The 13244-nt window shown below is 29.0% G+C and overlaps 2 protein-coding genes across 3 annotated transcripts in view; one reads left to right on the plus strand and one right to left on the minus strand.

The window, feature by feature from the left end:
• GABA-B-R2 (gamma-aminobutyric acid type B receptor subunit 2) overlaps positions 1-6425 on the minus strand; it is a 28212-nt gene extending 21787 nt beyond the window's left edge. For both annotated transcript variants that reach the window (XM_075304154.1, XM_075304087.1), the window contains exons 1-3: positions 6295-6425; positions 3504-3783; positions 2772-3253 (exon numbers count right to left, since the gene is read on the minus strand). In XM_075304154.1, the coding sequence (XP_075160269.1) occupies positions 2772-3253; positions 3504-3752 (731 nt within the window). In that variant the 5' untranslated portion in view covers positions 3753-3783; positions 6295-6425. The remainder of the gene's footprint in view (positions 1-2771; positions 3254-3503; positions 3784-6294) is intronic.
• disp (RND transporter family member dispatched) overlaps positions 1-13244 on the plus strand; it is a 55992-nt gene that overhangs the window by 38355 nt on the left and 4393 nt on the right. The window lies entirely within an intron of this gene.

A 13244-nucleotide genomic window follows, 5' to 3' on the forward strand; every position in this document is an offset into this window, starting at 1 on the left:
TTTTTTACCTTTCGCCTGGACGGAGAATTGAACCGCGGACCATGCACTTTGTAAGCCAACACACTAACCACTGAGCTATGTACCTGTTATGGTCATCAATAGATAAATATTCATATAAGTTATATTTATATAGCATAGCTTGCGGCGCCCACGAACCGAATAAACAAAGTTTATTTGAGAGAAACAAACATTTAGTTTGGCACCGTGGAGCAGTGGTTGCTACGCCCGACATGCATGCCAAGGGTCGTGGGTTCGATCCTTGCTTCGACCAAAGTTTTTTTTTTTGTTTTTTTTTTTTTTACATATATTCCAGATATGTTCGACATTACATTGTAGTGTATTAAATTTTGAACTGTAAAATGTGTCTTATTAAAGACCTAAAGTCAGAAAAGAACAGTGTTTGATATAAACGAAATGGACTGTGTTGTTGTTTCAAAAATAACTTTTTTTATTGAAAAAAATAAAAATTTTGTATCAAACTAATTTTTTTGGTGATAAAAGTTTAAAATTTTCGAAGCAATTCAAAAAACTCTAACAAAAGAAAAACATTTTCGGTACACGTTTTCCAAATTTTTTTTCTTTGCGTGTGAATCACTCACTCAAAATGCACTCTCATATTTATCTGATTTGAAGGATTTATTCACTCAATTGCTTATATCTTTATAAAATTTTCTCTAGAATTAAAATTTATATAAAATTCTCTAAAAAATAAAATTTTGACAAAAAATTTTTATAGCTACAAAATTTTCTTTAAAAATAAAATTGTCAAAAAGTTTTCTATAGACAAAATTAAAAAAAAAATTTATAGACATGAAATTTTGACAACGTTTTCTATAGACATAAATTTTTGACAAAATTTTCTATAGAAATAAAATTTTGACAAAATTTTCTATAGAACTAAAATTTTGACAAAATTTTCTATAGAAATAAACTTTTTACAAAATTTTCTATAAAAATAAAATTTTGACAAATATTCTATCGAAAAAAAATTTCGACTAAATTTTCAATGGAAATAAAATTTCGGTAAAATTTTCTATAGAAATAATATTTCGACAAAATTTTCTATAGATATAAAATTTCGACAAAATTTTCTATAGAAATAAAATTTTGACAAAATTTTCTATAGAAATAAAATTTTGACAAAATTTTCTATAGAAATAAAATTTTGACAAAATTTTCTATAGAAATAAGATTTTGACAAAATTTTCTATAGAAATAAAATTTTGACAACATTTTCTATAGAAATAAAATTTTGACAAAATTTTTAGAAATAATATTTTGACAAAATTTTCTATAGAAATAAAATTTTCTATGGAAATAAAATTTTCTATAGAAATAAAATTTTGACAAAATTTTCTATAGAAATAAAATTTTGACAAAATTTTCAAGAAATAAAATTTTAAAACATTTTCTATAAAAATAAAATTTTTAAAAAAGTTTCTATAGACAAAATTAAAAAAATCTATAGACTTGACCTTTTGACAAAATTTTCTATAGAAATACAATTTTGACAAAATTTTCTATAGAAATACAATTTTGACAAAATTTTCTATAGAAATAAAATTTTGACAAAATTTTCAAGAAATAAAGTTTTGAAAAATTTTTCTATTGAAATAAAATTTTGACAAAATTTCTATATAAATACAATTGTGACAAAATTTTCTATAGAAATAAAATGTTGACACAATTTTCTATAAAAATAAAATTTTGGCAAAATTTTCTATAGACAAAATTAAAAAAAAATCTGTAGACATAACCTTTTGACAAAATTTTCTATAGAAATACAATTTTGACAAAATGTGCTATAGAAATAAAAGTTTGACAAAATTTTCTATAGAAATAAAATTTTGACAAAATTTTCTATATAAATAAAAATTTGACAAAATTTTCTATAGAAATAAAATTTTGACAAAATTTTCTATGGGAATAAATTTTTGACAAAATTTTCTATAGAAATAAAATTTTGATAAAATTTTCTATATAAATACAATTTTGACAGACTTTTTATATGGAAATTAAATTTTGACAACATTTTCTATGGATATAAAATTTTGACAAAATTTTCTATGGAAATAAAATTTTGACAACGTTTTCTATGGAAATAAAATTTTGACAAAATTTTCTATGGAAATAAAATTTTCTATAGAAATAAAATTTTGACAAAATTTTCTATTGAATATATAATTTTGACAAAATTTTCTATAGAAATGACATTTTGACAAAATTTTCTATAGAAATAAAATGTTGACAAAATTTTCAAGAAATAAAATTTTCTATAGAGTATAAAATTTTGACAAAATTTTTTATAGAGTATAAAATTTTGACAAAATTTTCTATAGAGTATAAAATCTTGACAAAATTTTCTATAGAAATAAAATTTTGACAAAAATTTTTAAAGCAACAAAATTTTGAGAAAAATTTCTATAGAAATAAAACTTTTAAAAAAGTTTCTATAGACAAAATTAAAAAAAAAATCTATAGACATGGAATTTTGACAAAATTTTCTATAGAAATATTTTGACAAAATTTTCTATAGGAATAAAATGTGACAAATTTTGATTTAAATTCAATATTTTAGTTTTGATAACTTTCACCTTTTTGGCGCTAGCCAAAATCATTGAAACATTTAAAATTGTACACATTTACAATCTAAGGGATATTTATAAAGATTTTTTTAAATTTGGTAATTTTTGGAACTGCAATTTACAGGTAATAATTCTTTGTGCTTATAACAAATATTTTTCTTTAGTGTAACAGAAAAATGTACTTACTTATATGCCTCGCAGAATACCTTACGGGCAAAGTGTTCATTGAAATTACCCAATATGATGCGAACGTCCTTCTCGCGTAACTTCTTCAGCGACTCACTAACATCGTTGACAAAACTTTGCGTTTCAACAACTTCCAATTCCATTGAATCCAAATCGGCTACCATATGATTGTGGGGCAATGAATAACGTGGCTCATTTTGGTACAAAGTTCCAACACGAGTCCAATTGAACTCCTTTAAAAGTGCCAAACGTGGAGCATTGAAAGCATTCTCCGAAGGTACTACTCGGAAAAAGTTCGGAAAAGCATCTTTGGTAAACATAGGATGAGTATCGGCATAGGATAGTTGTGTTAAATGCCAATGTTTACTAGCTTTTGCAATGGGATCAGTTACATGTGTACATGCTGCACCGAATAGCATAAGTTTGTTGGGTCCTGAGTGCATCATATCGAAAAATGATTTCACGCCCACAGCAGCATTGCACTACGGAAAGGAATGTAAAATAATGTTCGTTAGTTTTGGAAATAGTTTATTAATTTGTTTTATCGTGTGTAAAAAAACATATAAATAAGATCAGTATAAACTAAAATTTAAAGAAAAACTTGGTTCATATGGTCTGAAGTGGTGCCAATGATTTTTTCTTAGATTTTAGTTTTTTCTTTTGTTTTACAAATCACAATTAAATATTTTAATTATTTCATTTTATTCAAACAAAATATATATATGCGATTACCTCAGTATCATTCCACCACATATGCAAACGATAATTAGTCAATATCCTTGGATGTTCATTAACATGGGATAATGCTAGCTTTACGCTGGGCATGACACCACGTCCTGTGTCAGAGTTTTCCACACCATCGCCATATGGAAAGAATCCAGCTATGTAAACATCGGATCTTTTAGCAGTTCTAGCATTGATGACCGTTATAATTGCCAGTAGGACTACCAGCAGAGTGCATGACGACCATGACCGCATCATGTGAATTTGTAGAGTTGTGTAGACGTAGTGCCTGTAATATTAATGTCAGTTAGGGCTGTCATACGTGAATTTAATATTTTTGTTCAAGCTCCCAAATTCGAATTCAAAATTAATATCGAATTGAAAAACTTTGCGCGTTACAAAAACCTACAACTCTGAATTTTTTACTATTTTTTGTATACACTCAAAAAAAAGTGAACCTTCCAGAAATTTCAACTATTGTTTTAGTTGAAATTTCTCCAATTTCAATTTCTCCACGTTAGTTAAATGACCGAAAAAAGGAAAAATTATACACAAAGGAAACATAAAGATTTATTAAATTCCTATTTTGGACGGTGAACATGTAATATGTTTGTCGCAACCATATTATTTTCTCGGACATTATGCATCTCATTTCGGCAACAATTTTATGTTTGACAAGAAAACAGCATTTTTGCTGCAAAATTTTAGTTTTCACACCAAAAGTTTATATCCACAAAATGCTCTTATAGAAATGCACTTCAGTTTTACTTCACAAGAAGTTCTTTTATAATAAATAATTCATTTATTTATGCAGTCTTCGCAATAAATTTTAATTTAATGGCAAATACACAATAGTGGGAATTTTCCAAAAATATTTGAAAAGTGTACAGGATCAATTTCTCGACAGACGTGGACGTGGTTTGCGATAAACAGTTGCTTATATTATTCAAAAAGTCTTTACGCACAGAAAAAATTTTACGAAAATGTTTTCAATTAAAATTTTAATTAAGTTATAAAAAATATTCAATTAAAAAATTAATTGATTTAACAAATTTTTTAATTGAAACAAAAATCAATCACAAAAATTAAGAGTATCAATTAATTTTTTAATTGGATCAATAAATTTTTTAATTGAACTTCAATTAATTTTTTAATTGATACTATCATTTCTGTGATTGAAGACATTTCAAGTAAAAAATTAATAGGATCAATTAATTACGTTATTGAATCAGATAAAAATAAAAATTAATTGATCCAATTCAGTTTTTGATTGAAATGATTGATACTCTTAATTTTTGTGATTGATTTTTGTTCCAATTAAAAAATTTGTTAAATCAATTAAATTTTTAATTGAATATTTTTTAAAACTCAATTAAAATTTTAATTGAAAACATTTTCGTGAAATTGTTTTCTGTGTGTGTAGATATAAAAGTTAAGAATTTTTTTTTAATCTTTTTCCTTATTTTTTAAAATGAAATCCAAAATACTTAAATAGCATCACATCTGAAGAACTAATGCAAAATGACTGCACGGTTTACTTAAAAAGACATCTTCCTCCCTATGACAAGCTCATGTAAACCTACACTGAAAAAAAAATATTTACGTGCTATTAAAGATTACACAACCTAAATTTTAGGATGCGCAATTTACAAAATATTAAGGACAAATTTCTATAAAATTTAGCTTTGCTTCAAAATTTTTTTCATTTCAAAATTATGACACAAATTTGGAAATTTGCGTCCCTCTGTTAAAGTCGCTTGTCTTTGAAGTAAAGAAACACATGATTGATTTAAAGAAATCGTCCTTAAATTAACTGAAATATTGAATCTTTATATTGAACACTTCAAATATAGGCTAAGACTTATTTTGAGTATTTAAAAACTTTGGTTTAATGTTTTTTTTTTTTTTGATTAAGAAAACGTTTTTTACTTTGAAATAAGTATCCGTTATAATGTAGATTTTTAAACTGGAATTTGTACATTAATATCTTTATTAAAATACTGTGAAAAGAAAATTAAAATGAGATCTGTATCCTATTTTTTTAATTTTATTGATTCTAGATAGATCCCTAATATATGCCTTTATTTTAAAGAAACCGCATCTTTGGTACGGAATCAATACCAAAATCCTTAAGGGAAGGTCAAAATCTTTGGATCCAAGTTAACTTTTGTTTGAGTCTAAGGGCAAGGAAAAAACTTTATATCAGAGAAATACATCTTCTATGCTAAGCAAAATTCACAACCGCGTGACATCTTTGTCATGTCCTTAAAATATTTTGTTCAGTGTACGAAACCCGATTCTGACACCACAAAATCTTGAATGTCATCCCTAGTACACATTCACCAATATCGTTAAGAAAATATCATATATCATTTTTTCACTATGCATACATTTAGAAAATCTATTTTTTAGGATTTATTTTTTTTTTTCACCAAAAAAAAAACTTGATTTTTCTTAAATAATCAATTAGGTTCTAATTTCTCTTAAGGAAAATACACTTTTGTCTACAGATCTTTTACCCTGGAACAATAAAATATTTTTCTTATACAATCAGTAATAATTTTCCTTTTTTTGTTTAAATCATATACATTTTATGACATTATGATTAAAAATACAGTTTTGTATTAGTTAACAAACTTTTTTAACCAAAAGTTCCACATTTTCCTATAATACTAGTTGAAGGTCCTAAACTGAATATATTACAAACACTAGAATACCTTTCAAATTGGGAAGAGTTTTTCACAATTCTTTACTAGATATTTTATATAGAAATATGTTTTTCTTTTTTAATTTTCATCACCTTTATATTTTAAATATAAGCATTTTTTTCTTTTTCTAATAATTAGCTATTACACTTTATAGAAGAAAATTTTTTCTTTAAATGAAGTACTGGAAAAGTGTGTATCCCTATAAAATGACATTAAGGTGACAATTCCTATTAAGGATATGAGAATGGCATGCGCGAAATTTTTGACAGTTACATGGGTCTTGTTTACATAAACTTTTCGGTGTAAACTCAAAATAAATATCAAGCAACAGGTTTGTTTGTAAACAACATCACTGTCAATTTTTTGCAAACAATTTGTTTTGATTGCTCTTCTTTAGGCTGTTACGCTATCCTTAATTGTTGTGATAACATTCTACACGTGTTTCCACATATTGGGGTTGATTACAAAAATTTGGCCACCTGTTGTTGAACATCAACATGGAAATATTGGAAACAAGCTTAACACAATCCTTAAAAAACAATAGCTTTCAATTTTTTTTATACCCTCCACCATAGGATGGGAGATATTAACTTTGTCATTCCGTTTGTAACACATCGAAATATTGCTCTAAGACCCCATAAAGTATATATATTCTGGGTCGTGGTGAAATTCTGAGTCGATCTGAGCATGTCCGTCCGTCCGTCCGTCTGTTGAAATCACGCTAACTTCCGAACGAAACAAGCTATCGACTTGAAACTTGGCACAAGTAGTTGTTATTGATGTAGGTCGGATGGTATTGCAAATGGGCCATATCGGTCCACTTTTACGTATAGCCCCCATACAAACGGATCCTCAAATTTGGCTTGTGATTGCTCTAAGAGAAGCAAATTTCATCCGATCCGGCTGAAATTTGGTACATGGTGTTAGTATATGGTATCTAACAACCGTGCAAAAATTGGTCCATATCGGTCCACTTTTACGTATAGCCCCCATATAAACGGACCCCCAAATTTGGCTTGCGATTGCTCTAAGAGAAGCAAATTTCATCCGATCCGGCTGAAATTTGGTACATGATCTTAATATATGGTCTCTAACAACCATGCAAAAATTGGTCCATATCGGCCCACTTTTACGTATAGCCCCCATAAAAACGGACCACCAAATTTGGCTTGTGATTGCTCTAAGAGAAGCAAATTTCATCCGATCAGGCTGAAATTTGGTACATGGTGTTAGTATATGGTCTTTAACAATCATGCAAACATTTTTCCATATCGGTCCACTTTTACGTATAGCCCCCATTTAAACGGACCCCCAAATTTGGCTTGTGATTGCTCTAAGAGAAGCAAATTTCATCCGATCAGGCTGAAATTTGGTACATGGTGTTAGTATATGGTCTTTAACAATCATGCAAAAATTGGTCCATATCAGTCCACTCTTAGGTATATCCCCCATATAAACGGACCCCCAAATTTGGCTTGTGATTGCTCTAAGAGAAGCAAATTTCATCCGATCCGGCTGAAATTTGGTACGTGGTGTTAGTCTATGGTCTCTAACAACCATGCAAAAGTTGGTCCATATCAGTCCACTTTTACGTATAGCCCCCATATAAACGGACCCCCAAATTTGGCTTGCGATTGCTTTAAGAGAAGGAAATTTCATCCGATCCGGCTGAAATTTGATACATGATATTAGTATATAGTCTCTAAGAACCATTCAAAAATTGGTCCATATTAGTCCATAATTTATATAGCCCCCATATAAACCGATCCCCAGATTTGAACTCCGGAGCCACTTGGACGAGCAAAATTCATCCGATCCGGTTGAAATTTGCAACGTGGTGTTAATATATGGCCGCTAATAACCATGCCAAAATTGGTCCATATCGGTCTATAGTTATATATAGCCGATCCCCAATCACACAAAAATTGGTCCATATCGGTTCATAATCATGCTTGCCACTCGAGCAAAAATAATCTAGCAAAATTTGTTGAAATTTTATTCCTATAGAAAATTTTTTCAAATTTTAGTTCTATAGAAATTTTTGGCGAAATTTTATTTCTGTAGAAAATGTCAAAATTTTAATTCTGTAGAGAATGTTGTCAAAATTTTAAATCTTTTGAAAATTTAGTAAAAATTTTATTTCTATAGAAAATTTTGTCAAAATGTTATTTCTATAGAAAATTTTGTTAAAATCGTATTTCTATAGAAAATTTTGTCCAAATTTTACTTCTATAGAAAATGTTGTCAAAATTTTATTTCTATAGAAAATTTTGTCAAACTTAATTATATACGTATTTAATCGGCCATTTTAAGTTTAATATATACCACGTATGGACTACGTAGTATATATTACGGTATTAGGAAATTTTAAGATACCTTGTCATCGGCAAAAGTTACCGCAACCCAAGTAAATCGATTGTGGATGACAGTTTTCAGTAGAAGTTTCTACGCAATCTATGTTGGAGGGTACATAAGCTTCGGCCTGGCCGAACTTACGGCCGTATATACTTGTTTTTCTTTATTTTTATGAAATTTACGCAGAAAAAATGGAGCTCATAATTTATAAGAAGTTTTGAACTAATTTATTCAAGTTTACAGAAAATTATGAGAATATCGTAATAATTATTATTTTCAACTCTTTTGCTGTTAAATTAGTTAAACATTTTTCTCAAATTGGCGTGCACTCAAAAAAAGTTTACTTAAATACAAAGACCTTCCATAACCTTCTCTTAAGGATTTTGGTATTGATTCCGAGCCAAAGATGCGGCTTCTTTAAAATAAATACAGTTTTTAGGGAACTATAGAGCTTAAAATCTAGGCTCTGTAAATTTAGAATTACGATACAGATCTCATTTATCAACAAATACCGTTATGTTTACTTCCGCTACATATATTGGAATAACTTTAAAACGGTCCACCATATTAAATTTAACAAATGTCGAAACTCCCAAACAATATTCTCTTTAAGTCGTACTTACATTTTTACATTTTCCAAGTCATTTTAGAGATATAGTCATTTGGATCATACTCCTCTAATCCCTTCGCTGTTACTAAACCACGAACATCTGAACAATAATTAAATTCATCGTCTTCGGAAAAGAATGGAAGTAAGTTTTTTCATAGAGGAACCATAAAATTTATAGGCGTTATGAGTTTGCTACCGCAACCATAAAAACATTATTTTTGTTTTAATTTTTAGCGTAAAAAACCAAAACTTGTGCCCCGATTGTAATGAAATGAAGCTCATTTTATTCGAAATATATGTGTTTAACTAAGTGTTTCTAGACCAAAACTGTGATTTTTGTCCCATTTTTATTTTTTAGGAATATGGTGAACCGTTTTGAGGTTATGTTAGGTTATAGAGGATTACACCAAATCCGTAGAACGGAAAAATGGTGTCCACTTAGACCATGCTGGGAGCCACCGTGGTGCAATGGTTAGCATGCCCGCCTTTCATACACAAGGTCGTGGGTTCGATTCCTGCTTCGACCGAACACCAAAAAAGTTTCTCAGCGGTAGATTATCCCACCTCAGTAATGCTGGTGACATTTCTGAGGGTTTCAAAGCTTCTCTAAGTGGTTTCACTGCAATGTGGAACGCCGTTCGGACACGGCTATAAAAAGGAGGTCCCTTGTCATTGAGCTTAACATGGAATCGGGCAGCACTCAGTGATGAGAGAGAAGTTCACCAATGTGCTATCACAATGGACTGAATAGTCTAAGTGAGCCTGATACATCGGGCTGCCACCTAACCAAACCTAACCTAACCTAGACCATGCTGGTCCATTGTGACTCATCAGGGTTGTTTCTTTCCTCTTCGACATCTGTCTTCCTCTGCCCGGGTCGGTCACATCTCCTTTACGGTTCTCTAGGTCTTCCATCCAGAAGCCTTGATAAAGGCGAGTATATGCTTTAAATTACAGACCCGTGCCTCAGTAATATCCTGAAAGAAAAAGAGCCCAGTATCTTGTTTCTTCTAAAAGATAATGCCGGACACTAGCACAGAAAATGGTAAGAGTCTTCTGTAGCCTCCAGGTCAAGGCACCATCTACAAATATCATCGACCATTAATCCAATCCTTACCATATGCTTCCCAAGTGTATTGTGTCCCGTAATGATGCCTATCAATGGCCTCAAATCCTCTCTATTCGTCGCCATTAGAAATCCTGAGTTCCTATTACTCTTGTCGTTCAATATCATCTTCCATATCAAAAACAATATCCAGTTCTTAATCAACAGAACCCTAAAAACTAATTTATTACACACAAACACTTACACATTAGAAAATGTTATTTTTGTATGGCGATTTATATCAATTCAGTAAATCGTGAACAAAATCAAAAGTTGTGCACCAATTGTAATGAAATGAAGCGCATTTTATTCGATATATATTTAACTAAGTGTTTCTAGACCAAAACGTCCCATTTTTATTTTTTAGGAATTTTTAAAGAACAAAAAAATTTTTAATTTTTTTTTCAAAACTTGAACGATATCTCTAAAACTACTTGGAAAATTTAAAAGCAATGTAAGCACGGTTTAAAGAGAATATTGTTTGTGAGTTTCGGATTTTTTTTTAATTTAATATGGTGAACCGCTTTCAAGATATTCCAATATATGTAGCAGTAATGCCTAAATTTTGAACATAACTGTATATCTCGATTTAGTAAAAATTTTGCTATAAATTTCAAATCAACACAAAAAAGTTCAATTTTGTTCCCTTGTGTTATTATGAGTAATTATAAAATATAGAATCATTCATTTGGACGTAAACCGCTTGTTTGGATATCAGGTACATATCATGAAAAAGACATGCGACTTTAACGGAAGGACGCAAATGTCACACCTATCCAGCGGCTGAAATCGGTTAAAATTTCAAGGGCCGATGTTGATTTTGAATAAAACACAAACTATTTAGGAAATTTTTGCAATTTTATTTTATTATGATATATTGGCATTACTCAATTATGTATGGAACAAAATATCGGCCAAATGGGCCCGCGATCTCGTTGGCACACCTTCATCCGATGGTCGAAATTTTCGATGACGCTGAGGCATAATGGAGGTTCTATGCCGTTAATGTGCCGAATTATCTCATCATTTAGCTCTTGAATTGTTGCTGCCTTATCGACGTACACTTTATATATATATATATATATATATATATATATATATATATATATATATATATATATATATATATATATATATATATATATATATATATATATATATATATATATATATATATATATATATATATATATATATATATATATATATATATATATATATATATATATATATATATATATATATATATATATATATATATATACTCCACAATTTGTGCATTTTTCTTTATTTTATTAGAAAAATTTTAATTTACTCTTAAAACTATTTTATTAGAAAAATTTTAATTTACTCTTAAAACTTATTTTTTCGTATGATATTTTGAACCTATTTTATTAAATCGCCTTCTTCTGGATTGACTGAGAGAAGATAGTATTCTTCGAACAAATGTTCACTAAATAAATAATAAAAAAATAAATAATGTTACTCAATAATAGTAATAAAATATTCGCAAAAATATATATACTTACCGCAAATTTATGTTTCCAAAGTTAGCATGGCATTTTCAGGGACTATAAACACTCCAGACAGAACACCCAACTGGCTTGAACGAAATCACAAAACTAAATTAAGCAACACGTGTTGCTTCAAGTTCAGCAAAATTATTTTTTTAACTTACGATTACTAATTAGTTTACCGGGCTTATCAAAGGTCTCTTGGATTGAAGGATTGTATAAAGGAGAATATGAATTGTTTTTTTTTTAAAGCCGTTACATTTTTTTCGTCTCGTTGTCTAAAAACTTATGAATTGACTTACGGCACAAGGGCTTTTTAAAGGTCTCGTAAATTAAAGAAGTTTGCTATGAGAATATGAGTTGTTTTTTTTTAAACCTCTTTTATTTTGCATCTTTCCAAGAACACATTGTAACTCACAATACCAAACAAGGCCTATGAAGAGTTTTTTAAATATGTTATGTGCCTTCAAACTCATGTCTCAGATAAGTTATTTCAAAAGGCCTCGACAAGTATGCTATGAGAAAAGGGATAGAGATATTAACAAAAAAAAAACCTTTTTAAGGCCTTGTTTAAGGAATCGTTGACGAATGAGTGTCAACTTTTTGTGTAAAGAAGTAAGAGGACTTACAAAAGGGATTATGTTATAAGACCTAAGCGTATGAGTATTGCCTCTAAAATAAGGGCTCCGTGAATGCTTTAAATCGTAAGTGCTCTCGATTTACGTCTCTGGGTAACCTAAACCTAAAGTTAATGAAAACATGAGTTCAAACAAATACTTCGTTTTAATTAAAATACCTCTACGACAGAAAACTTTGTATTAAATAGACATATTTTGTACATTTCGGGTCATCATAGAGGAGGCTATAAAATCTCATTTAAAAGAATGTTTCTTTTTTTTTTGTTATCAAAAAAACTTTAAACCAAAGATGCTAAATCCTCGAAATAAGTATTTGTCTATATTTGAAGGGTTTTTATCTTAAATCTACATTCAAAAAAGGGGACGCTAATGCCAACTTAACTTTATTTTAGTTCGTGAAAATTAGTTGATTTTTGTAAAATTTTGTCCAATGTGAGCAAATAATGTTCCTTATTTGAATTTCTTGAACAACAGAAAAAATTATTATTTTTAATAAAATTCCTTCAATTTGACAAAAGGTATTAAGTTATATGTGTCACATTGCAATTAGAAACTATTTTATTTAAGATTTTCTAAAATAAACCTACACTCAAAAAAATGAACCCTACACTCAAAAAAAGTTTACTTGGATTTTGACCTTCCTTTAAAGATTTTGGTATTGATTCCGAGCCAATCGATAAAATTAAAATTGGATACAGATCTCATTCATCGAATTTTCAAAATCCAAATTATGCCAAAGTTAAAACTGTTTTCTTAATGGCAAAAAAACTTTAAACCAAAGATGCAAATTCTTAAAATAAGTCTTAGCCTACATTTGAAG

This window comes from Haematobia irritans, chromosome 1 (assembly GCF_050003625.1).
Source record: "Haematobia irritans isolate KBUSLIRL chromosome 1, ASM5000362v1, whole genome shotgun sequence".
Lineage (NCBI taxonomy): Eukaryota > Metazoa > Arthropoda > Insecta > Diptera > Muscidae > Haematobia > Haematobia irritans.